The 25,493-nt window shown below is 49.2% G+C and overlaps 2 protein-coding genes across 2 annotated transcripts; both read right to left on the minus strand.

The window, feature by feature from the left end:
* Positions 1-4,128: 4,128 nt before the first annotated feature.
* On the minus strand, positions 4,129-10,353 carry S100A11 (S100 calcium binding protein A11). The gene is made up of 3 exons (XM_061605906.1): positions 10,087-10,353; positions 5,271-5,429; positions 4,129-4,477 (listed from the first exon to the last, which is right to left on the minus strand). Exons 1-3 carry the CDS (start codon positions 10,336-10,338, stop codon positions 4,310-4,312), a joined length of 579 nt encoding a protein of 192 aa, XP_061461890.1. The 5' UTR covers positions 10,339-10,353; the 3' UTR covers positions 4,129-4,309.
* A 6,773-nt stretch (positions 10,354-17,126) lies between these two features.
* LOC133375168 (trichohyalin-like) lies at positions 17,127-22,009 on the minus strand. Its single transcript, XM_061606729.1, has 2 exons — positions 21,872-22,009; positions 17,127-21,713 (listed from the first exon to the last, which is right to left on the minus strand). Exons 1-2 carry the CDS (start codon positions 22,007-22,009, stop codon positions 17,127-17,129), a joined length of 4,725 nt encoding a protein of 1,574 aa, XP_061462713.1.
* Positions 22,010-25,493: the final 3,484 nt, after the last annotated feature.

Consider the following 25,493-nt stretch of genomic DNA (forward strand, 5'->3'; position numbering starts at 1 on the left):
TCTGTCTTGAAACTTGAATAATTCCCATCTGTCCAGATTTCCGTTGTTATTGTTCAGATGTTTAATGTGAACATTCAGATTTGCACTGAATGCCGAATTTTCACTCCAGCCTTTGAAACTTGGGTGCTTTAGATTTATGGGTTGTTCCTGATCAATCTGGCAGGCATGACCTCTCAGAAGGGGTAAAAGCATCAAATGCTAAATACCACTGCATGCCAACTCTTGGTTACAGGAGAAAACTATTGCACAGCAGCCAGCATGACCTCACATTTGTTGGTGTCCCTGAGCTCTAGTTTGAGAGCAGAAAAACTTTTCTGTATCCACTTTCTCCATGCCATGCATCGTTTTAGGCACCTCCACCAGGCTGGAGAGGTTGCAGCCTGATAGCTGTGCAACCGCGCTATCTCACGTTGCGAAGCTTGGACCTCCCCATTTTAATCTCCTCGACTTGTGGGGGCTCGCTGAGGTTCTGTCCCGACTTGGCAAGGGGATTGGTGCCTGCTTGACAGAAGCTTTGCCAGGGATCTGGAAACAAAGGGGCTGATTCTTCCAGGTGCTCTTAAGACACGGAGTGGGGTGGCCATTATTCATCAGCAGTCACAATCCACCCATCCTGTGAGTGCCGTGGACCAGCCCCTTGGCAGCAAAATCCTGTCAGGGTCATGGAGAGAGCAGTGCTGACTTGGGCAGAAGCTTGTGATGGTGACCCTGTGAATCTTTTGGATGTATTTCTTTATTTAATTAATTTATTTTTTGATTTATATCCCTCCCTTTCTCCCAGCAGGAGCCCAGGGCAGCAAACGAAAGCACTAAAAACACTGTAAAACATCATAAAAACAGACTTTGAAATACATTCAAACAAAACATCTTTAAAAATATTTTTTAAAAAGCTTCCAAGACATGTTAAAAAAGGTTAAAAATGTATTTTTTAAAAAAAAGATTTAAAAACATATTAAAAAGCAATTCCAACACAGACGCAGACATATTCATAGGGTTTTTTCATGGTAAGAGGTATTCAGAGGTGGTTTATCATTGCCTTCCTCTAAGCCTACGGCACCCGATATTCCCAGGTGGTCTCCCATCCAAGTACTAACCAGGCCTGACCCTCCTTAACTTGGGTGTGTTCAGGGTAGTATGGCTTTGGCTATATATGTGTGTAAATATATATAAATATATACTGTATATGCCCCCTTCACAGCACATGCTTCTTTTACAGAGAGTATGGCCCTGTCTGTGCTATACATTTCAAGCAGTATCATACCACTTGAAACAGCCATGGCTTCCTCCAAAGAATCCTGGGAACTGTAGTCTGTGAAAGGCGCTGAGAATTGTCAGGAGATCCCCTGTTCCCCTGATAGAGCTACAATTCTCAGAGTTCCCTGAGGAAAGGAATGGGGGAGAAATTCAATTCAGTGCACATTTAAAGCAGAATGTATCCAATCTGCCTTTTCTGAAACAATCTGAGAACTGAAACACAGCCCTCCTTTGAAAGTCGCACTTACCCGAATTTTGCGATGCAGTTCCCCAACCAAGGAATGTTTACAAAAAATGTACATATTAGGGAAAAGCGTGCACATAATGAATATATTGCTGCAAACAACATACAAAAATGCACTACATTTGGATAAATTGCTGGTAAAAAAATGTGTACATTACTCAAAACGGCTGACAAAAATGTATTTATTAGGAGAAATTCGCCCTGCATGCAAAATACTGGAGGATTTTCACGAGGATTCTTTTTTTATTATTATTAAAGAAAAATCGTAAATTGCTGCAGGAATGTGGAGAACCACATTTAAGACTGGAAAAATGGGGAATGGAGGGAATTGAAATTGACAGATCCTCCCATCCCTGCTGGGGAGATTGTTAAACCGCTCTGGAGTTGTAGTCCACGCAACACCTGGAGGACCACAGCATCCCTACTGATTCATGGGAGAGGAGCCTGTGGTCCTCCAGATATTGTTGGTTTCTCACTCCTGTTGTCACCTCTGGCCGTTGATAGTACTGGTTGCTGGGGCTGATGTAAGCTGGACTCCAGCAACATCAGGTGAGTCACAGGCCCCCTATCCCTCCTGACTGGCATCCGTTTTGATCCAGAAAATATCAGCCATGCCTCTGTGGCCACAGAACGTAACAAAGTGCCGTGGCTTCTCCCAAGGAATCCTGGGAGTTGCTGTTTTTGCAAAAGGTCTGAGGATTCCTTGTGGGCTTGTTCAAGTTCCATCCCAGGGCAAACGGCAAACCCTAAAATTCCCTGGAGGTTGGGTAGAGGGGAGTCACAGCGGTATGCGTTGAAGCTATCTTACTTATTTACCAAAATTTATATACCGCTTGATTGTAAAAACAACAACAGCCACCTCTAAGTGGTTTACAAAAAACATTAAAATGGTCAATGAAGACAGTTAAAAAGAAGTAAATAAAACATTTTTTTAAAAAAATGGTTAAAAACAACAGTAGACTAAAACGAGATTAAAACATGTGATTATCTATGCGTCTGGACTCCATTAGCCAGGTATTCAAAGGGCACTTTGGTGTCAGGACTTGGGCTCAGCTGAAATGTGAGGTGCAGAAGGCCCCAAGTTCAACTTCCAGGTAGGGCTGGGAATGTCCCTTTCTGAAAACCCAGGAGAGCTGCTTCCAGTCAACGTAGACAATACTGAGCTAGATGGACGAATGGTCTGACTCACTGTAAGGCGGCTTCTGATGTTCCTATAAAATGGTGTTTTGTTTTTAAAAAAAAGCCATGCAGAGCTTTCGCAGGCTGATGGTGGATTCCTAGGCATTGTGGCACCCTCTAGTGGCTAACCTGCACAGTAATCCCTTTCACTCCCAAAGGGGGAGTGGATATGGTTGGATCCAACCATCCGGTAGAATGAGGTAGGAACAAAGAGGTAAGAACGGGCTGTGCCATTTTGGATGGCAGGTGGGCCTTACTGTTTTTCAGCGTCCTTTGTGCAAATACAACAACCATTCCTTGCAAGCAGAAACCTAGCAGAGGGCCAGCCAGAATCCTTCCCCTTGCCATCCCGGTTTTTTATTCTGGCATAGAGCTCTGTTAAATAGTGGGGTGTTGGTTGGTTGGGTTTTTTTTAAAAAAAGCACAATACTTCCCTCTGCAATCTGGAGTGCGGAGGTGGGGAACCTGTGGCCCTCCGGATGTTATCAGACTCCAACTCCCATCGGGCCCAGGGTTCATGGCCAATGCAGAGAGGAAAAAAAAATCAGAAGGAAGTAATGCCTTTCTGAAACAAAAAAGATAGCCCTTCTTTCCTCTAGACACAAGTCAGAACCATGAGGACTGGAGCCTTCAAATCTTAGGGGTGTGTGCTTGTTCTTTCGCGGGTATGTCTGTAACGCAATCATCGCTCATTAGGGGTGGATTTATACCGGAGTGTCCACACATCAGTCTGCTTTGTGAGCTGTTCCTCAAGGTTACTGCATTCCTTGCCACCCAGAGGGGCTTGCTTGCCCTACAGAGCAACCAAAGCATGGGCAAAATAAATAAATAACCCGGAAAGCTGGCGCTATGAAAAAGTGACAGGATTTCAGCAGGAAGGTATGGGACGTGCACCGATTGACAGCAAAGCAATACGTACACCCAGAAACCTTTGCAGGCACAAACGGTATTGAAAGTGGCATCGCGTAAAGCTGCCCAGGTGCCATCATGAGCCCAAATTGTCAGGAATGCAGAATAAAAGAGATGCCTGGAGGAGCCCATAGTCTTGAGACAGCCACAGATGTTGCCCATCTCTGCTCTAGTGGCGACCTCCTGCTTCACCACCCTCACAATTTTAGCACTTCCTTTGGCTCCTCTGCCAACTGGGTCTTTCCGTGGTTGCATCGCCATGCACTTTCCTACCGTTTGGTAGGCACATTGCAGAGCCGGCCCTACCGTTGGGAAGAGAGAGGCTGTTTCAGGGGCCCCGTGCGGGACTGTGCAGGAGGGGGCTGTGCCCTGGGCAATCTTCCTGTGCCTTCCCTCCGCCCCATGAACAGGGCACCGCCCTGACAGCCGGCGTCTACTCTCAGCCAGCCCCCACCTCCCACCCTACCAGTCCCAACAGGTGCCAGTCCTCACTGCACAGCTGTGTCCCTTTTGGGTGCTTTACACGGGAAACAAGGACACCGTTGTGATTTGCCCATCGGCTTTATTGAGAGATAAAAATATATATATCTGTAAGAAGCGAAGGTCGCTCGCATGTGCACATTGGATGCAGCTCCTATGTTGTGACTCGCACGCAAGTGTTGGATTTTAGAATGCTTGGGAAGGTGCTGGTCTTGGGTTGGAAAGGTCAAAAGTGGGGGTGTTTCATGGTTTCTGGGGCAGCCCGCCGGTCGGGGATGACAACACGTGGGCGTGGCAGGCCTGGGCCATGCCCCCGATGAGATTCAAAAACTCGCCGAAGTCTATCTTCCCATCACAGTTCATGTCGAGTTTCTTCATCATGCGGTCGAGGATGGCCGGGTCTTTCTGGCTCTGAAAGGCAGCGAAGGAGTTTAGAGCAGACATTGGGCTCTGCCTTACCTCTGTTCGTCAGGGATGTGGAACCTTTGGCCCTCCAGATGTGGCTGAATGACAACTCCCCTCAGCCCCAGTGAGTGTGGCCAATGGCCAGGGATGATAGGAACATCTGGGGGGGGAAAGGTTCTCCATGTCTGCTTTGCAGACTGGATGGACCTTGCAATGGCATGGAGCTGGCTTAGTGGTGGGCAGATGTGCCCCTTTGCCAATTTTGCACCCACCTCCCCACTTGTAGGCTGCAAACGCTCTCCCCCCCCCAAGGGACGATTTTGGCTATTTCCATTGGCAGGGCAAATGTCGACGGCGAGGGGCATAAAACTGACATTCCTCTTGGCTCCTCTCTTGCCCAACACATTGGCTTCCCTAGAATTGTGACCGAGGCCACATCTGCACTGCACACTGAAGGCACTAGGATGCCACTTTAAAAAATCGTGGCTTCCTTCCCCGAAGGATCCTGAGGACCTTAGTTTGCTAAGGGTACAGGCAGCTGTTAGGAGATGCCTATTTCCCTCCCAGAGCGACAATTCCCAGAGTGGTTTAACAATCAATCCCTCTTCCCAGGGAAGGCAGAGCCAACTAATTCTAGGTTTGCCCCCATCCTCTTCCTGCCTGCTGAGTTCTACGCTAAGATTACGGCAGAGGAAGGCTGGGTGGGGGCCGAGTGAGGCTGGTGGGGCAGCTCCCCCATCTGCCCAAATAAGACTAGCCTTCCCCACTGTCCGAGACATTTGGACGGCAAAAACCACACCTTGGAGAAAGAGGCCAGCTCAGTGTTCATGAAGGTCAGGAACTCCTTTTTGGTGAGGGCACTGGCGTCCCCATCCCGGCCGGCGTAGCGCTGGAAAACAGCGAGGAGAGACTCGATGCAACGTTCCGTTTCTGTGGGACCGACGGTGTATCTGGAGGACTGGAAAAGGACAAGAGTGCAATTTTTTTTAAAAAGTTTTCTTTCTTTGATGACCACAACCCTTCTGATGGATTACAATTACTTAAATGCCCCCAAAGCAGCTTACAAGAGTTTACATTTTTTTTCAATAAGCCTTTCCAGTAGAGATGCTGTTTTAACCCCAGGGCCCCTTTAGACTGGTGGGTTGTTTTTGTTTTTTTGTGTGAGTGTATTCTGCAACATGTCATGGACGCAAGAACTGAGCATTGGTGGCGGATTCATAGAATCATACAGTCGGAAGGGGCCTGTAAGGCCATCGAGTCCAACCCCCTGCTCAACGCAGGAATCCAAATTAAAGCCTATCTGACAGGGGGCTGTCCAGCTGCCTCTTGAATGCCTCCAGTGTCGGAGAGCCCACCACCTCCCTAGGTCATTGGTTCCATTGTTGAACTGCTCTAGCCTTTCCTGATGTTCAGCTGAAATCTGGCTTCCTGCCATTTGAGCCCATTATTCCGTGTCCTGCACTCTGGGACGATCGAGAAGAGACCCAGGCCCTCCTCTGTGTGACCTTTCAAGGACTTGAAGAGTGCTATCCTATCTCCCCTCAGTCTTCTCTTCTCAAGGCTCAACACGCCCAGTGCTTTCAGTCTCTCCTCACAGGGCTTTGTTTCCAGTCCCCTGCACATCAGGAAAAACATCAGGAAAAATGACCTAACTATTAGAGCGGTATGACAATGGAACCAATTACCTGGGGAGGTGGTGCGCTCTCTAGCACTGGAGGCATTCAAGAGGCAGCTGGACAGCCCCCAGTTGGGGATGGTTTGATTCAGATTCCTGCATTGAGCAAGGGGTTGGACTCAATGGCCTTACAGGCCCCTTCCAACTCTACTATTCTATCATTCTATGAACCCCAGGACGACAGTTCTGGGTGACTTCAACATCCACACTGCATGGAGGTTGCTGTTCGGCTGGCACGGGACTTCATGGCCTCCATGACAACCATCGGGCTGTCCTAAATGGCTGTCGGTTTTATGTACAGTGCCATGTGCATCTGATGGCGCTATATAAATAAATGATAATAGTCATAACAATCAGTCTGACACATTGAGGAGGGTACACCCTTGACGTAGGCTGTAGCCCAAGAGATGTGGGGGATGGACCAAAAGTTGTCTCGTGTAAATCAAATCCAAAGGGCAATGAATCACCCCTGTTCCTCCCTCTAGTGGCCAAACGTGGCCTTGCAGTGCCTGCATGTGTGTGAAAGAGACGTCCTTCAGCAAAGGCGGGTGGGGTGGGGGTCATGGAGATGATGAGTCAGTTTTGGGAGCCAGGCCCGTTCTGTCCCTGCCAAGAGACACCGTGTGAAACGGCGTGTTTGCTCTGAGCAAAGGAGTGAGCTCAGGACGGGGGTGGGCGGAGGAGAGCCTTGGGCGTCTCCTGACTGAAAGGGAGGTTTGCTGGTATCCCAAAAAGTCGCACTCTCTCTCCTCTCTTTGGGTCTGAGTAGAAAGGGCCGGGTGGGGGGGAAGGAGATGAGGATCGATCCCCCTGGATCTCCTTTTCGGCCTACCCTGTTTGTTGCCACGTGGCTCACAGCCTGAGTCAGAGTGTGGCTGTGTCTCGCTCCATGTTGTCTACAAGCTCTTCGCGAGGCTTCCCAGCCCTCCCTGGAGATGCCACTGGGGACTGCGTCTGGGACCTTCTGCATGCAAAGCAGCCACTCTACTACTGAGTTATTATGTTCCCAAAGATTCTAGTCCTCATGGTTCCACAAGTCTGATTTAAATAGGAAGTGGCCTTCCGCTTGGTCGGATCATCTAGCTCAGTGCCCTGATGGGCCAGCGACTGTCCAGCATGTCAGGCAGGGATTCTTTCCCCAGACGCACCCAGAGATGCCATCAGGGATTGACCTTGGGACCTTCTACCTGCAGAGCAGATCCTCTACCACCGAGCTGCAGCCCTTCCCCAGATTTACAGGGAGGAAGACAAATGCTTTGGGCTGATTTGCTCCGTTGCTGGGCCATGCAAAGGGCTTTTAGGGCAGCCCAGCTAGAAAGCAGGAATTTGGAGGATAGTCAAAGGTCAAGACCTGGAGCAGCAGTGATTTCTAAAGCAGGGGGGAGAACTGTTGTTGCTGTCAAGAGCCACATTCCCTCCGGAAAAGACATGTTGGGGGCCGCACCCAGTGGTTGGCAAGGCTGAGGCCAGTGATGGATTGGATGAGAGAAAAACTGGACAGGCACCCCTTTTCTCCCTCTATCTCTCTGCAACCCTCCCATCTGCTTTTAAGCTGCCCCAAGGCTTTTAGTGGGTTTTGTGGCAAGGTGAAGATCCTTTGTACATGCTCAGAGGCTGGGAAGCCCCTCCCATCAATACTCAGCTCCCTGAAGGCTTTCTTAATCGTTTTAGCTTGGGTGGGTGTAGAAGAGCTTTGTACACGCCCAGAGGCTTGCTGCTATTTCCCTCGCAAAGCATCTTTGCCTCGTTTTGCCCTGGAAAGCCAATGCTGTGATTGTTGCGATGGGCACGCACGGGGAGGGAGGATTCAGAACGCAAAGCCTTTCCCTGCCTGGTGAGTTAAAAATCTTCCGCTGGATGCGTCTCTGCCTGTTGAAAGCACGCTTGCCCTGCCGGGGAAAGCAGAAGTTGGCAGCCCTTTGGACGACAGGCCCAGAGGGCATGAACAGTTGGCAATGTTGCAAAAAATAAAAAGAATGTATGGAGGGAAGTATGATGAGCAACCGTTTCCTCCTCTCCTCTCCCCCTGCCTATTGTTTTCTGACTCCCCCAGGAAATGCACCTAACTGAAATAATTTGGCCTTTTTTGGCCGGAGACTGACGTCAGAGGAAATTGGCCAACTCTTTCCAGGGCTTCTGTAACCCAATATCCCAGTCGCTCAAGAGAGGCCTGTGTGTGTGTGTGTGTGTGTGTGTGTGTGTGTGTGAGAGAGAGAGAGAGAGAGAGAGAGAGAGAGAGAGAGAGAGGTTAAGACCATAAGAAGAGGCCTGAAGCTGGTTAAAGCCTGGGAGGGGGGAAACAGCATCCTGTTCTCACAGTGGCTAAATGCCCCTAAGAGCCTAGGGATCAAGATAGACTGTCTCTGGACCTGGAGGTTCCGTAAGAACCTCAGAAGAGCCTGGCTTCTAGAGCAGGCCAACAGGAGCCCTTCTCATCCAGCCTTCAGACTTCTCACAGTGGCCAACCAGATGCCCAATACAGGAAGCCCGCAGGCAGAACCTGAGCGCCACCGCAGCTCTCCCCACTTGCGAGAACTGGGATTCAAAGGCGTACCGCCTCCGACAGTGCAGGCAGAACGCAGTTCCACCTCATTGCAAAATCACCCTCCCCTTCCTCATAGGCTTGCTCAGGCCCAGAAGAAGCTGGCCGTGGCTCCACAATGTTATGTTGCCCGATGCAACAGTTATTTTCGCTTGCCCAACCCAACACATTGTTTTCTTGCTGTGGGGAAAAGACTTCCGCATCAGCTAGAAATAGCTGTCTAGCTGACCACAAAAGGGAAGGGGGGGATGGTCTTCTCCTGCATTTTTAACAACAGCATTGTAGAGTATAATTAGGAAAGGAGAGCCGCCTCAGAAGCTCAACAGTGAAGCCTTTTATGGTATGCTGACACCGTGATGGGGTGGGCCGTACCAGTTGAATTTCTGTCTGTTGCACAGTCCTATTGGGAAGCGGCTTGTTGTTTTCCCTCCCTGCTTCTTGTTAAGGTGTCCATGCTGTGAGGCAGGCAGGCAGAAATCCAACAGGCACCCCAATTCTCCTCACAACATGCAGAAAAAAAGCTTTACCTGTTGGAATTCTGCCAGGATGACAATCCTACGTCATGTTGACATCCCCCAAGGATTTTGCTGTCCCCAAAACCCCAAATTGCATCCTGCAGCATATATAGGCGCACAAGCTGGAGCACACCTCAAAGCGGCTTGAGCTGCCACACCCTTTTGTAGGCCTCCCATGAAAACGGAGGTACTGAACGATTCCAGAGGCTTTTGAAAGACCTTCCTACGGCCATGAGTCTGAATGTTGACTTTTGCGCTAGTGGTCACAACGGGATCAAGCTGCCCCAAGCGTTTGTGGTGTGTAGCCCTTTCGGTACCAAGCGAGGGAAGACGCTCATCTCAGACGGCAGGAGCGCCTGCCACGTTCCAGCGTGAAAAGGAGATGCACTTCTTCAAACACCGTGATTGTGCACAGCCATGGCTCTTTGGTGCACATCTACCCTGCGCCACCATGCATCACCCTGCACCACATGCACCTCCATTCCCCTCTTTACATGTTGCCACAGGGAACGAGTGGTGTTCCACATGCCACAAATCTGAACGAGCACGGAAAAACTGAATTGGGCCCATGGGGCTCAGCTGTATGAGCTTGGTCCTCCTGGTTCCACCTTCTCTGCCCCCCCCATCCATCCCCCTGTCTTTGCGGAGACAATGATTTCAACCTTGGCCCAGCTCTCCTCTTTTCCCTGCCAATGTCCTTTCCACTTCCCCCTTTGCGCGGAAACAAACGCTTGGGGCCCGTCATCCCCCAGAAGTGCTCAAGGGGGAGGTGGAAAAGAAAAAGAGGAAAAGAAAACACCCCACATGTTTTCACATCCTGTGCATTACGGCGCATATGTTGTGGTCCCCCTGCCAGAGTGCCAAGCGACAGGCGTCAACTCACCATAGCTGTGGAGAGAGAGGGAGGAGAGAGAGAGAGCCGACGTGGACCAGAGAGTTGGCTGGCAGGCGGGCTGCTTGGTTGGCTAGCTCTGAGCGATGGATCTGATGGGCGATGAGAAGCTCTTTGGCTCCTCCTTGGCCCGGCCAACGCCCTGCTTTCCCTCTGTAGAGACAGCCTCCCTCCCTCTCTCCCTTGGCCTGCTTGAGCAATCACTTGGAACGACAAAGCTAGACATGCCTGTTTGGAGAGCATACAGGCCCCACCTTACTTATGCGCTCAGGAATGTGCTAGGGAGAGGAGGGGGAGGAAGAGAAAGTGTGGGTTCCCCCCCCTTCCCTGTTATCTAAGAACATAAGAAGAGCCCGGCTGCTGGATCAGGCCGGTGGCCTATCTAGGCCAGCATCTTGTTCTCACAGCCAGAGAGATGCCCCAGAGGGAAGCCTGCAAGCAGGACCTGAGCGCAAGAGCGCCCTCCCCTCCTGCGGTTTCCAGCAGCTGGCTTACTGCCTCTGACAGTGGAGGGACAGCACATGGCTAGTAGCCACCGATAGCCTTATCCTCTGTCAATTTGTATAATCTTTTAAAGCCACCTCTCTCTTTTTTTTTCCTGGCTCCCATGCTGCCCAAACAGGCAGAAATGCAACAGGTAAGGCTCTCTCGCCACACAGGGACTGCGGGATTTCTGGTGCTAAGAGCACAAATAAAGTCACTCTCACTCCAAGGTGCAGAGTCACTGCGGTGCAGTGGTTGGGCTAGAATCAGGGAGGAGGCTTGGGTTCAAATCCCCGCTTGGCTATGAAGCTCACCGGGTATCCTTGAGACCAACGCCACATCCACAGAACGTAAGAAGAGCCTGGCTGCTGGACTGGGCCAAAAAGTCCCCTCCTGTCCAGGGTCCTCTGCTAAACTCTAGGTGGCACCCAATACTGTAGTGGCAAATTCAGAAGTGCAGGGTCCCTCACTGCCACTCCCCCGTCTAAGGTGATAACATAATCTGGCCAGGCTTGAAGACTGCTTTCTGCTTCTCTGCCACTGCTGCTGCTGGACTGTCCTTTCACACTATCAGAGCTACCATTTGAATTACTGAGCTCAGGGTCTACACATTTATCTCCTGCTGCTACCAAACCGATTGATGATGTCGATGGGATGCTACCCTTGGGATTTGCAGCCTCTTCTGCAATCACAGGATTGTCTAGGCTTTTTGGAGTAGGAACTAATAAAGGCTTGCTTGCCATCGACACTCATTGGGACTCTTCCGAGCAGCTAACACACACTTCCCTTTCACGCTGATTGGCTTGTAGGGTGCTGGAGACATAGGGATCTTGCTGGGACCCTGCTTCCAAAAAAGTAAGGGGTCTAAGACCCTCCCCACAGGATCCTGGACAACTACACCCCTGGTAGCGCCGAAACGTCACCAAAAGGCAAATTCAAGATTTACCTGGGACAGGGAATCTCAGCACATATATAGGCCTTGTCTATGCTAGGGATGGAAGGATCTGTCCCTTTCGGACCTCTCAGCTTCTTCTTTTTCTAATCTTAAATTCAGCTCTCCACATTTCTGCAGCAATTTGTGATTTTTTAAAAAAGAAATGAAAATTCTTCAGCATTTTAGTGCGAATTTCTCCTAACAAATACATTTTTGTATGCAGTGTTGACTAACATATGCATTTTTTTTGCAAGCAGTTTATCCTATCACACATTTTTAGATGCTCGTTTCACCAATACAGTCATTTTGTGCACACTTTCCCCCAATATTTTTGCAAGCATTGCTTGGCTGGGGAACTGCATCGGAATGTTCGGATAATTGTGAACTTTTGAAAGATGGCTGCGTTTCGCTTCTCTTGTTGTTTTTGAAAGTGTGACTTTGATGCTTACGGCTTGCAAAGCGAACTGAATTGAATTTCTCCCCCACCGCTAGCTCTGTACCCAAATATCTGTTTCAAAGGTTCCCTGTTTGGGCAACGTTGCACGGCCTTAGGATATCGCCACTGACGCTTTCGCCATCTCTTTAGCAACTGCTTTTCAGCTGGCCCAGCTGCCTTGTTTGTGAGACTTGTGCTGGAAGGGAGGGAGGGTGTCACAACCACGCGATCTGCTTTCTGGACGCTTGCTCAGGTTGGGCAAGAAACCTTGGCGTGACGTTTGGACAGCCACCGAGTTCGGCGACATCTGGGGAGGGCTGAGGATTGCCTGCTAGCTGGGGTCTGCACAGACCCATCACCGCAACTATTGCAGGATGCGGCTGCAAGGCCAGCCTTTCTGCTAGGCAGAGTGAAGCAACTGCCCTCAGGCATCGGATACTGAGGCAGCGGCGTGGGGGAAGCTGTCCTGTTGCCAGTGTTGAAAGAAGATTCCAGTGCTATGTGTTTGAATCATCTGTACGGGGAATGGGAGGTCCTCCTTCGCCCCAGGCTGCAAAACATCTTGGACCAGCCCTGTGCAGCTGTCAGAGTCTTCACAAGCTCATCCGTTCGAATCGCATCACGCCGATTCGAAAGAATCTGCACTGGCTGCTACCAACAATCTACTGGGCCCAATTCAAGGTGTAGTTAACGTTCACTTATAAAGCCCCAAACCAGGGGGTGGGGAACCTTTTCCAGCTTGAGAGCTGCATTCCTTTCTGGGCAATCTCTGGGGAGTGGGGAGGCACAAACGTGAATTTTATCTACTAAATGATGCTTTCCTCTAGGGGTGTGCTAGAATTCTGCCCATTTCCGATTTGGTACCAAGTTTTCCATTAATTCGCATATTCTCTATTGTTGTGGACTGGATTTTTACGTAGCCATTTTCCGTGGCTGTTCTAAAAAATTGAGTGTTTTTTTTAAAAAACCCTCCTCTAAAATAATTGATGGCTGGCCTACCTGATGGAAGAAATCAGCCTGGTTTCAACACCTGTCCCCTCCTTGACATGTCTTGCGTCCAGGCCTCCAAACCGATCAGAGAGTTGGGGACATAAAAGAGCCCAATTTGGATCGGGCGCGTGACCTCCCCACTTGCCATTCCCAGAAACTGGCTCCAATAGTGGAGGCAGAACATAGTCATCGTGGCTAGTGGCCATGGATCTCCTTATCCTCTGTGAATTTGTCTAACCTTATAAGAACATTCCAAGAACAGGCTGGGTCAGGCCAAAGGAGACCCATCTCATCCACTCTCCTGTCCTCACAGTGGCCAACCAGATGCCTCCATGGGAAGACTGCAAGCAGGACCGGAGTCCAACAGCAACTCTCCCCTCCTGCGGTTTCTAGCAACTGGCGTTCAGAGACACATACTGCATCTGACAGGGGAGGTGGAACATAGCCATCATGGCTAGCAGCCAGTGATAGCCTTATCCTCTGTGGATTTGTCTAGTCCCCTTTGAAAGCCATCCAGGTTGATGGCCATCACTGCCTCTTATACAGCGAATTCCACAATCAAGCTACAAGAACACAGGAAACTTGGGAAGTTGCTTTATATTTACTGAGCCAGTCCTCTGGTCCATCTAGTCCAGTACTGCGTACACTGACTATCAGCAGCTCTCTGGGGTTCCAGTTAGGAGTCTTTCTGAGCCATATCTAGATACCTTCTGCATGCAAAGAAGCTACTCTCCCTGAGGAGCAGGGGGAGACATTCGGTTCAGTTCACATTTAAAGCCCTTTTCGAAACCAAATTTCAGCCTTCAAAAAGTCACACTTCCCCGAATTTTTCAAAGCAGTTCTCCAACCAAGCAGGGTTTAGAAAAGGTCTCTTCACCTGGGAAGCCTGGATGGTGTCCAGAATAGTGTGGGGAAAAACAGGGAGTGTCTGAAGGCCAGGGGGAAAGGCCCACAATGGACTGGTTTCAGATCAACACCAGCAAATGGGTGCGAAGAAATCAATCGTAACGTGCAGGATCAGACAAACAAAACACCCTGGTGTGTGTGTATGTGCGTGTGTAAACTTTCCCCTTGTGTGCCTCTTGTGGCATTTTTTATTCTCGTTCCACGCAGGCAAGTTCTGACTCGATAGAGGGAAGGGGGGGGGACTTCACAAATTCCCCGAACAAACTTTCCCGTGACTCATGCAATTAATAATTTCTCTCCAGGCAATTCACCAGTTCCTCTGTTAGATCGTTGACTCTTGGCTTCCCCCTGGTGGTACAGGAGCACCATCTCCCTTGCCTTTTTCGGGGCCTGTTAATTTTATATTTGATAAGCTGCACTTTCATAAAGGTCCACCGAGGTGGCTTGCAACATGCAAAAACACGGTAAAATTAAAAACCAATAAAAACCTCATTAAAAACAATAATAAAAGCGTCAAAAAATACTGCGTTGGTCAAACGGGGGAAAATCATGTTAAAAGGCTTGGTGTTCAAGAGACGCCTGAAAGAAAGGAGGGATGGTTCCTGCCGAACCTCTATTGGCAGGGAGTTCCACAGGGCAGTGCCTGCCACGCTAAAGACTCAGACCCTGGTGGAGGCCAAGCGAAACTCAGGGGCATGGGGAACAGTAGTGTAGAGGCACATTCAGAAGTGCAGGGTCCCTTCATGATAGCCACACTTTTGTTTTTTTTGCTACTGGATTGAGAATGAGATATTTGTAAATGCCTTCTCCCACAACAACAGACATCTCTAGGAGCCAATCAGCAGGAAAGGGGAAAGTGTTAGCTGCTGAGAAGAGTCTTCTCAGTGGCTGACTCACCTCGTTTCCCACTGTTGGCACCAATCAGCAGGGAAGCACAAGGAAGCGTATTAGAAGGCTCCTCTCAGTGGCCAACACGCTCCCCTGCCATGCTGATTGCCTTGTAGGATGCTGGAGACATAGGGACCCTGATGGGACCCTGCTCCAAAAAGCCTAAGGGGGGTCTAAGGGCCCCTGAGACCCTGGACAATTACAGCCCTGATGGGAAACCACCAAAAGTGCCCCTTCTGAAGATCTCAGTGATTGAAATGGAACATAGGTTAGTCAGGTGGTCCTTAAGGAAAACTGAAAAGCCCCCTTTCCCAACAAGCCTTTTAAGAGGAGATCTTCATCCTAGTCTGTGTCTCTGCACTGGATTTGAAGCTGTTTTTGCATGTGATATTTTCATCGTTTTTACCTGTGAAAGTGTTTCCCATTGTGTATGTGTTTTAAAATGGTTATGATTGCTTTTATACTGTATATGAAATGGTGCAAATGTTTTTATTGCTGATTTTTTTTTTTAATCGCAAAATTGCTTTGAGATGACTTACGGGAAGCGATGCGTCAACGGAACATAACACATGAATAAAATACACTCAAAATAAAGCCCTCCCCCACCTCAACACACACAAGAACAGGCCAACAGTCCATCTCCTCAGGGATGATGGGAGTTGCAGTTCAACAATGCTCTTGCACTATCAACTCCCCATCAGCCCCGGACAGCATGGTCTATGATCAGGGACAAGGGGTCCAACAACATCCGTAGGACCACTGGTTCCCCATCCCAGAGACAGGAAAAAATGAGGATTGAACAGAGTCGATTAATCCAGTCTAGAGCAATTTATTGAGCATCATCACATAATATAGAAGCATGAAAAAAAGAAGTCATTTACTAACATTGTAGCTTCAGGTCTATTCAAAGGATCTATAGCTGCAAGCGTCGGAAAATGGTCTGTGTCCTCTCTCATCTTCATGTTTCTATAACAATCAAACTCAACCCCCCCCCTCCAAAGAAGGTCAGGGGCAGAAGAGTTCTGTCACTCAATCAGCTGCAGAAGGAGAGGCATTGCATTGAAAGGGGACAGAATTTAAGAGGGAAAGTCATTTTACAGTCCCTCTGAAACCATCACCATCAACCACTTGGCAGAAGCAGGAAAAGAGTTGGGGCTGTCATCCAATCTGTTAGCTGATTTTAGTGTTAGTTAGCTATGTTTTAGTTGATTAACTGAGTAATTATTCAATCCAATTTTCATAAATCTGCAGAGGAGTACAAATGGTGGTTCTGAAGGGGAAAAACATACATTCCTTTTTTAAAATAAAATGATTCTTGTGGGGTACCTGAGTGGTTCCTATTGTCCAGGGACCGCCTTACGAGTGATGTATGTGGTGCCTACACAATCTCTGTCTGTCTGGGATCACCTCAGAAAAAGGCAATTTTAAAACATTAACATGGAACTGAAGCAGCAGATTAGGGAAAAGCAAATGTGAACTGGGGCAAACAGCTCACACACAGGCACACACACAAAGATAAACTAGAGACATTTGTGAGTGTGTGAACCTTTCTGCCCCTTGAAAACCTATCTTTTTTGCCTGCAATTTTTTGTGGGCAAAAAGTGCAGCATAGTCCTAGTGTCTAGATCCTTAATTTAGTTATCTTTCTGTTTATCTAGGTTTGGCAGAACTCAGCTCATTCTGACTTGCTTAGGCTGTGAAACTGAAACATATATTTTATGTGAGCAAGCCCTATTGACCATAGCAAAGTGAATATGTATAAGATTGTGCCAAAGACAGAAGTGTCAGCGTTCCTACCCAAAGCTGATGGACTGCTGTACTTTTCAGGTACAGATGCTTAGTGTGCATATATAATTACTTCCTAGCGTAAATACCAATTATGTAAAGCAAAGGCTGATTCAGAGCTGATTATAGGAATCTATTAGAAGAAAACCCAATGGGGATCATAGGCAATCTAAAGAAACGGCTGTCATCTAAGTGCTCATGAACACATGGATGGTTTGTTTTCCCTGATTGGCTGGGACCACTGAATGCCTATGTGGTCACTGATTGGCTAGGACCACTTTAGGAATTATAAATGTAAGGTACCTACATGGTCCCTTGGAGCAAAAGGACTGATGTAGGGCTGATAGGAAGAGTTTATTAGGTCCCTGCGCAAGGTCACAGACAATCTAAAGCAGAGGGTGGGGAACCTGTGGTCCTTTGGATGTTGCTGGGCTCCAACTCTCATCACCCCTGATCATTGGCCATGCTGGCCAGGGCTGAAGGGAGTTAGGAGTCCAAAATATGGAGGGATGTAGGTTCCCTAACCCTGATCTAAAGGATAGGTTGGGCACATGGATGGACAGGGGGTCGAGGAGGAGGTGGCTTCAGCCCGCATCCTTCCTGAGCTGCCTAATGCTGCTCTTGCTTCTTCTGGGCCAGGAGATATTGATACAGTGGGTTGCAAACAAGGGGCATTTTGTCACATAGAAAACCTGGCTTCTCTTGGGAGGCATCAGTCGCACTCGATTCAGGCTTGCTCTCACTCTCAGCCCTTCCTTCACCAGGCTGGCCCTCTTCCTCCAACGGTGGCTGGGCTTCTCGAGCTTGTGGGCTGCTTCTGTCACTGCCCTCCTCCGACGGTGGTTCCGTCGACGCAGGCCAGCCACCATCTCCTTCATGAGATGCACCCAGGACTGGTGGCTGCCGTTGTTCAGGTGCCCCAGGCTGTTGCACCTGAGCTCCATCTCTCTTATCAGGGGCGTCAGGTTTGCCCTTGACTTTAGGTTCTGGGTTGGGCTCACGCCCTTGGGGCTTGCCTCGCTGGCCCTCTGTGGCTTGTGGCTCACAAGGCTGAGAGGTGGTCGCCTTGCCAGCAGGGGATCCAGGGTCTTGCCGCTGTTGTCTCCTTGAGTCCCCTTCTTGAGGCCCATGATGATGCAGCTGCGGCAGATTCCTCTCAGTCCCGCTCCGTTCCGGGCCCCTCGGGCACTGGCTCCCTCTTGTGGCCTGTCTCAGCTCCGGCCCACGTGGGCGTGCTCTGCCCTGCTCCCTCTCACTCCGTTGAGGCTCACGTGGTTGGGCTCTCTCCCGTCTGACCTGACTTTGCTGAGCGTCTGCAGACTCAGCCACCCCCTGCCCTTCAAGTGCACCCTCTGCAGGTTTCAGTTCCTGTCGCTGTGGCCTTCTGGGTGTGTCAGTCATGGGTGCAGCTTCATGTGAGTGGGCTCTGCTCCCCTCACCTTCTTGCTGCAGAGGCTTGAGCGGTTGGGCACAACTTGATTGAGCCGCTTGGGTTTCCGGCTCCCCTTGTCTCCTCTGAATGTCATCCTTGGGTTCAGGTTCCTGGGCTGCGTCCTGGGCTGTCACCTGGTCAACATCTCTTCGCTTGGGGTCACATGACTGGGTCGGTCTCTGCTGTTCACTGTCTCTTGGGTCAGCCTCATGTGCCCATCTCTGGGTTTGCCTCTGCTGCTCACAATCGTTTGGGTCAGCCTCAAGCGCCTTGGTTTGTTGCCGGTCAACATCTGTAGTGACAGTTTCACATGACTGTGTTCTCATCTGCTCTTCCGCTTCTCTTGGATCAATGCCATGTGTCTGCCTCTGCCTCTGAGTGACATCTGTGTCCTGAGATGGTGTTCTCCCCCGCTGTTCACCATCCCTCGGGTCAGTGTCCCCTGAATGGGTTCTTCTTTGCTCACCATCTGATGCATCCCTTTGCTGTGACTGGGTTCGGTTCTGCTGACTGTCTCTTTGTTCAGTGTCACGTGACTGCGTTGATCTCTCCTGTTCGCTGCCTCTCGGGTCAACCTCATGAGACACGGTTCGCTGCCGGTCAGCATTTCTGGCATCAGTTTCCCAAGATGGGGTTCTCTGGTGCTGTTCACCATCTCTTCGGTCAACATCACGTGTCAGCGCTGGCCTCTGGCCACCGTCCCTTGCAACAGTGTTGTGTGACTGGGTTCTCCTTTGTTGCTCATAGTCTCTTGGTTCAACATCATGGGACTGGGATTGCCTTTGGTCCGCATCTCCAGCATCAAGGACATGGGACAGAGCTCTCCTTTGCCGTTGATCATATCTTTGGTCAACATCATACCTCTGGGTTTGCCTCCGGTCACTGTCTCTTGCATCAGTGCCACAGGATGGGGCTCTCCTTTGCTGTTCATTGTCTCTTGGTTCAACATCATGTGACTGGGATCGCCTTTGGTCAATGTCTCCAGCATCAATGTCACATGATGGGGTTCCCCTCTGCTGTTCATTACCTCTTCGGTCAACGTCATGCCTTTGAGTTTGCCTCTGCTCAGTGTCCTGTGATGGGTTTCGCCTTCGCTGTTCACCATCTCTTGGACCAACCTCAAGTGACTGGGCTTGCCTCTGGCCAACCTCTATTGGCTGAATGGCACACGACTGGGTAGGCCTCTGCTGTTCACGGTCTCCTGGCTCCCCATCACGTGAATGGGTTCTCCCCTGGACGACATCTCTAACACCAATGTCACATTCTTGTGCTCTCCTCTGAGTTTCATCATCTCTTGGGTCAAAATCACTCATCTGGGTTTGCCTTTGGTCAATATCTGCAGCATCAATGTCCCGTGATGGGACCCGCCTCCGCTGTTCACCCATTCTTGGGTCAGTCCCTCTTCTCCTCTGGTCAACATCTCTGACATCGGCGTCATGAAAGTGGGTTCTTCTTTCCTGCTCGTCATCCTGTTGGTCAATGTCACACAACCGGTCTCTCCTCTGATCGCCATCCCTGGCCTCACTGTCATGTATTAAGGTCCAGCTTCTCTTGCTGTCACTTTCTTCAGTGTCACGGAACTGGGAACGCCTCTGCTGTTCTCCATCTCTTGGATCAATCTCCCAAGTCTGGGTCTGTCTCTCATCAACATCTATCAGATCGGTGTTGGGTGACTGGGTTTGCCTCTGCAGGGGTCTGCTCCGTTCATGCCGTCTAACTCCAGGTTCACAATACATCTGACTTCTCTCCTCATAATCCTCATGTTCAGGATCACCTAGCCTATGCGTTCTCCTCTCACCTTCCCAGGGTTTGGACTTGTATGTCCGTTGCCTGTTCTGATCGCAATCAATCAGGCCACCCTTGGATGGATAGCATGCATCTTGCTCCCTGGGTCTGGTACGGGGCTCTCTTGACTGGGGCCTCTCCCACTCGTCATCTCTGAAGCCAGTCTGTTGATGTCTTCTCTCACCTTCAGAGTCACGTGGCTGGCATCTTCTCCTTTCACCATCTCTTTCTAGGATCTCAGATCTGGCATACTGCTGTCTTCCTCGGCTCCCCTCTCTCTGAGCTGGTCCACGGGCATCAGGTCTTCTCCGTTCACCATCTCTTTCCACAGGCTCAGTGTCATAATATTGCTGCTGCCTCTGACCATCCTCTCTTGGTTCTTGCTCACGTGCTTGAGGCCTGCGGGACTCCCGGTCACTGGATGCAAGCTCAGCAGGCATGGGTCTTCTCCTTTGATTCTCTTCCTCTTGGGCTTCATCTTGACGGCATGGCTGCCTTCTGCAGTCTTCTTCATTTGGTGTTTGTGCATGTTGTTGGGACCTTCTCCTATCTCCCTCATGGGATCGGGGCCTTCTCCTCTCACAGTCTGTGGGTTCAGGCTTGTAGGGACAGAGACCACTCTGCTCTCGCTGTCTGCGTTCTGGTTCACGTGACCACCGCTGGTCCTCCACTTCCACTCTTGTGGTCGGCTCACGTGTACGAGGTCTGGTCCACTCGTCTTGATCCACAGACTGGGTCTGCCTCCTCCTTTCAGCTTCTCTTACTTCAGGCTCATGCTGCTCAGCCTCCCTAGACTGAGGTGCATATTGATTCTGTCTTGTCCACTCAACTGCTCGGTGTTCAGGATCACTAGCCCAGGATCTCTCTCTGCGTTCGGGCTCACGTGTCTCCGACCTTCTCTGCTTACGTTCCAGATCATGGGACCGAGATCGTCTTTCTCCTTCTCTGGGCAATGGGCCAAAGTCATCATAAGAATCTACTGGTTCACGGCCACGTCTTTGATCCCAGTGCTCATCAGCCACACGCCAGTCAAGATCACGGGACCTCGCCTCATCTTCCGTTTCCCGTTCTCGTGGGTAATCCTCCCTCCTTCCACCTTCCCGTTCTTGGGATTCATGGGATGGGCGACATCTTCCATAATTGGATCTGATTTTCTGTGCTGCACGTGGATGGCGACAGCTTTCTTCGCCCACCCATGGTCCAAACTCACGTGGCCTGGTCAGGTCCTCCTCCGCTTGCCTCTCAGACTCTTGTAGCTGATGTTGCCTCTCATTTTTGCCTCTTTCTGTGGCCTCTTGGGAATATTGCTCTCTTTCATCCCCTTCCCGTGGCAGAGGCTCACGTGGCAGACGTCTTTCATGGTAATCTCTTGACACATTCTCTCGTGGCTGGTGCTGGCGGCCCCCTTCTGGTTCCCTTTGTCTTAGCTGATGACGGCCTGCTTCATCCCTTTGTGGGTCATGCTCATGGGCATGCCACTGAGACTCCACCTCTCCCTGCATTTCAAATTCACGTGGTCGGCCCTCATACACATTTTCCCATTCCTGAGGCCCACGGGAGGGATGGTCTCTCCCACGATCATCCCTCAACTTCTGATGGTGAGCTTGCCAGTTCCTCTCACCCTCTTGGGCTACAGGCTTCCATGGAAGGTAATCTCTCCTTTCCTCCCCTCTTGTGCTAGCTTCTGTCTGGCGAAGATGAGCACGGTCAGAATCTTGTCTCTCACGGACATAGTTTCCTTCTCTTTCATCCTCCTGTAGCTGGTGACGGTCCTGTCCATCCTTCCATCGTTCCCCTTCACGTGGACCTCGGCTGGTTTCTCCCTTTGGAATGAGGCATTCTCTGGGCTGCAGGTGACTATAGCAAGCCTTGGCCACTTTGAAGATGAGGAGAAGGTACTCGTTGAAGTCCACCAAGCTATCCCCATTGATATCCAGCAGCTGGAAGGTCAGCTTGACTGTCTCGGGGTCGCTGGGGTTCTGAAAGATGGGGAAGGCATAGAATATTATGCCTTGGATTTGCTAAGATGCTGTTGATCAGAAACAGTCCTCATTTCCTTATTCCTGCACCCAGTAGACTGGCCAAACCACAACCCACCACCCTTAGGTGCTGGTCCTCCATCAGAACTCCTGCTCACCTTGATGACCTCAGCAAACTCCTTCTGGATGAGCTTCTTCATCTCCCTCCTGTTCAAGGTGGAGCAGTCCCCATACTGTTGGGCATATTTGTAGAAGACCCCAATGATGGTGCATATGCTGTCCAGAAGGTGAGGCATCTTCATGACAGTTCCACTGAGAGTAAAAAGAAAGCTACACAGTTAGGGCAGGACCCACTTTTTTAAAAAAGCAGATTTTCCAACTGCACAAATTCTCCAACACCCCACTCTAGGAAAAAAAGAGGAAAGCTGAATGAACACAAATCGCACTTTTGCTGTTTGCTTACACCCTGTTATCAGCGGTGATTTCTCCATCAGAGCCAGTAATTCATACTGTAGTTCTTATACAGGCATGATTCATTTATGAACCTGCCTTAGTTTAGTAATTAACACTGGCATACAAAGGCACACAGACAGCTGGCATAGCACAGTGGGGAGGAGAGCCTGGCTGGGAGTCCAGAGTCTGCGAGTTCAAATCCCCACTTGTGTCTCCTGGATGTCAAGGGCCAGCTAAAGATCACCCCACAGTGAGTGGCTCAGGGGTTACGTGCTCTGCCACCAGTGTGGCCGTGGGCAATCTGCATAGTCCCAAGGAGCCCAGTTGCCCCCCAGCTGGCAGTTGCGGACAAGGAAGGGGCTGGCTTGTGCAGCTGTGGCAAGCTGAGCAGGCCCTCACCAGCTGGGGAGGACTAGCCTCAGAGGGAGGCAATGGTAAACCCCCTCTGAATACTGCTTAACATGAACACCCTATTTGTAGGGTCGCCATAAGTCGGGATCGACTTGAAGGCAGTCCATTTCCATTTTCCATTCATGCTAAGGAGAGCCAGTGTGGTGTAGTGGTTAGTGTGTTGCACTAGGACCTGGGAGACCGGGGTTTGAATCCTCACACAGCCATGAAGCTCACTGGGTGAGTCACTGCCTCAGAGGGTGGCAATGGTAAAACCCCTCTGAATACCGCTTAATATGTTTTTAAATATGCTTTGGTTTTTTTAGATGTTTTTGATTGTTTTTAGTGATTTTGTTTGCTGCCTTGGGCTCCTTCTGGGAGGAAGGATATAAATAAATAATATTTTTTACTAAACAACAACTAAAAAACCTGGTTGCAAACAATTAGCAAACATTGGGTGATAGCCAATTAAGTCATACTCGGAGCAGACCCATTGAAATTAATGGATGTAACTTGCTTGTTCATTGATTTCAGTGGGTCTCCTCTAATGTTAGAGATTGCTTTCTAGGCACAAAAAGTAGCTTACCACAATCGTTAACTCCATTAGACTAATCAGTGTGCCAGTCTACCTTAATTACCCCACCTTAATCAGTGTGGCAATCCTAACTTTCTTATTATTTATAATTATGTGCGTGCACACATGCACAGACAGAGAAAATCTGATTGCAAACAGTTACATATAATTAGTAAACATTGGGTGATATCCAGCTAACTCATATGCAGAGTAGACCCATTGAAATGAATGAAGTCAGATTAGATTACATATTTATACCCCTCTTTTCCATTAAAATGATACCCAAAGCAGCTTACAATGAAAACCCACGAAACATACATGACAAACACAAGCATGAATAGAATGCCAATGAATAGAAATGAAAAATAAAAAATACTAATATATAAAAACACTCAAATCACACATTTAAAAACAATAATATCAAGAAGAAACCAAGTTGCTTAAGTCCATTGATTTTCAGTGGATCTCCCTTAAGACCCCATCTGCACTATTCATTTAATTAATTTATTTATTTATAATTATTTTTACCCCGTCCTTTTTCCAAAACTGGAACTCACGGCGGCTTCCAGATAAAAGAACACATATAATTAAAAACATACAAAAGTCTAGATTAAAATAGAATTAAACTATTTACAGTATTAAAACCATTCATACATACAGTTAAAATAATTCAAATTCAGTTTAAAATAATACAATTAGACAATAGCAATGCAGCACCTTTCAAGCCCTGTTCTTAACAGCCTTCAATTCCAAAGGCTTGTTGGAATAAGAAGGTCTTTGCTTGCCGACGGAAGGACTGCAAGGAGGGGGCCATTCTTGCCTCCCTGGGAAGGGAATTTCAAAGCCTCGGGGCAGCCACCAAAAAGACCTATATTGCGTCCCCACTAGTGCTTGTGAGGACATGGGTATTGAGAGAAGGGCCTCTCCTGAGGATCTCAGGGCCCGGGCAGGCTAATATAGGGAGATACGGTCTGACAGATAGCCTGGACCTAAGCCGTATAGGGCTTTATAGGTCATCACCAGCACTTTGAATTGTGTCCGGAAACAGAGTGGCAACCAGTGGAGCTTTTGTAACAGGGGAGTCGTATGGTCTCTGTAACCAGCCCCAGTTAACATTCTGGCTGCAGCACGTCATATCCTATTTAAAGTCATATCCTAGTGCTTTAAACAGTCCTGGCTTCCCCCAAACAATCCTGGGAAGTGTAGTTTGCTCAGGGTGCCAAGAGTGATTAGAAGACCCTCTGTTTCCTGCACAGAGCTACAGGTCCCAGAGTTCGCTGGGAAGAGGGGCTGATGATTGAACTACTCTGGGAACTGTAGCTTTGTAAGGGGAAATACTAGAGGCCTCCTAACAACTCTTGGCACCCTGAACAATCGACAGTTCCCAGCATTCTTTGGGGGGATGTCAGACCCCTACTCAGAGTCTGGTCTTGTAACAAATCTCTCACACTGGCCCCAGCACAGGTCTCTCATGACCCCACTACTAGGTGCCACCACCTGACACTCTGTAACTCAATACCGCCCTGAGACTGTGCCTTAGTCTCCTCCTCAGATTGCTACGTAGTGTCTGGGCGCACTTGCAGGCCACAACTCCCCTGTATCTTTCTGCCTTTAAAGATCACAGCCCTGGGTTGCTTTGGATACCTGCTGCCGTTACACTATCCCTTCACCGCTGCCACCATTGAGACTGTTCCCAGCTTTGGTATTTGCTCTGCCCACCCTTCTGGTCTGCTCTATCCCAGCCAAGGATCAGGCGTGTTGTTAAACCAAAACTATTTACTTATTAACACAAGGAATAAAGTGGATTACTTTAAGTTCAGTCAACATGCATCTGGTTGCATATAATAGTTTTCTCTTTATATATCTTAGTCCTAAAACCTGCCTCACTACCCACCTAAACCCAAATCCACCTCTCCAAAACCCAGAACCAACAACCATCAACTCCCTCTCCAACTCAGCGTCTCATTTATACCTTCAACCACCCAGACATTTAGCCAATCACAACTCAGCATTCTTCAACGTTCCAACCCATGTACTCCTCCCTCTCACTCACTCTACTTACTACATTTACCCTACAAAACCCACAATTACCATAAATACTGTACAAATACAACAGGGCATCACAAGGGACCATGACTATTTAAAGTGGCCTGACACTGCTTTACATGTATAGTGCAGATTGGGCTTAACCCTGGAGATTGCCCATTGCTGTCTCAGCAACAGACAAAGCTCAGTCTTTAACATTTTAGGTGAATACGCCTCCTAGCTTAATTATCATCAAAGAAATGGGAAAGAAAAGAGAAAGGGGGGAAGGAATAAAGGGAGGGGAGAAGACTAATAAGAGAGCCCCCTAAAAACACATA

The sequence above is a fragment of the Rhineura floridana genome, chromosome 22 (assembly GCF_030035675.1).
Source record: "Rhineura floridana isolate rRhiFlo1 chromosome 22, rRhiFlo1.hap2, whole genome shotgun sequence".
NCBI lineage: Eukaryota > Metazoa > Chordata > Lepidosauria > Squamata > Rhineuridae > Rhineura > Rhineura floridana.

What these genes read in the sequence shown, in the direction of transcription:
- LOC133375168 (XM_061606729.1), bottom strand. Translation starts at nt 22,009, where the DNA reads ATGCCTCACCTTCTGGACAGCATATGCACCATCATTGGGGTCTTCTAC. An exon ending in AGTTTGCTGAGGTCATCAAG is followed by an intron (nt 21,714 to 21,871) that starts GTGAGCAGGAGT and finishes CCCATCTTTCAG; the next exon opens with AACCCCAGCGACCCCGAGAC.
- S100A11 (XM_061605906.1), bottom strand. Translation starts at nt 10,338, where the DNA reads ATGCTCTCCAAACAGGCATGTCTAGCTTTGTCGTTCCAAGTGATTGCT. An exon ending in CCTCTCTCTCCACAGCTATG is followed by an intron (nt 5,430 to 10,086) that starts GTGAGTTGACGC and finishes GTCCTTTTCCAG; the next exon opens with TCCTCCAGATACACCGTCGG. An exon ending in AGCTGGCCTCTTTCTCCAAG is followed by an intron (nt 4,478 to 5,270) that starts GTGTGGTTTTTG and finishes GCTGCCTTTCAG; the next exon opens with AGCCAGAAAGACCCGGCCAT.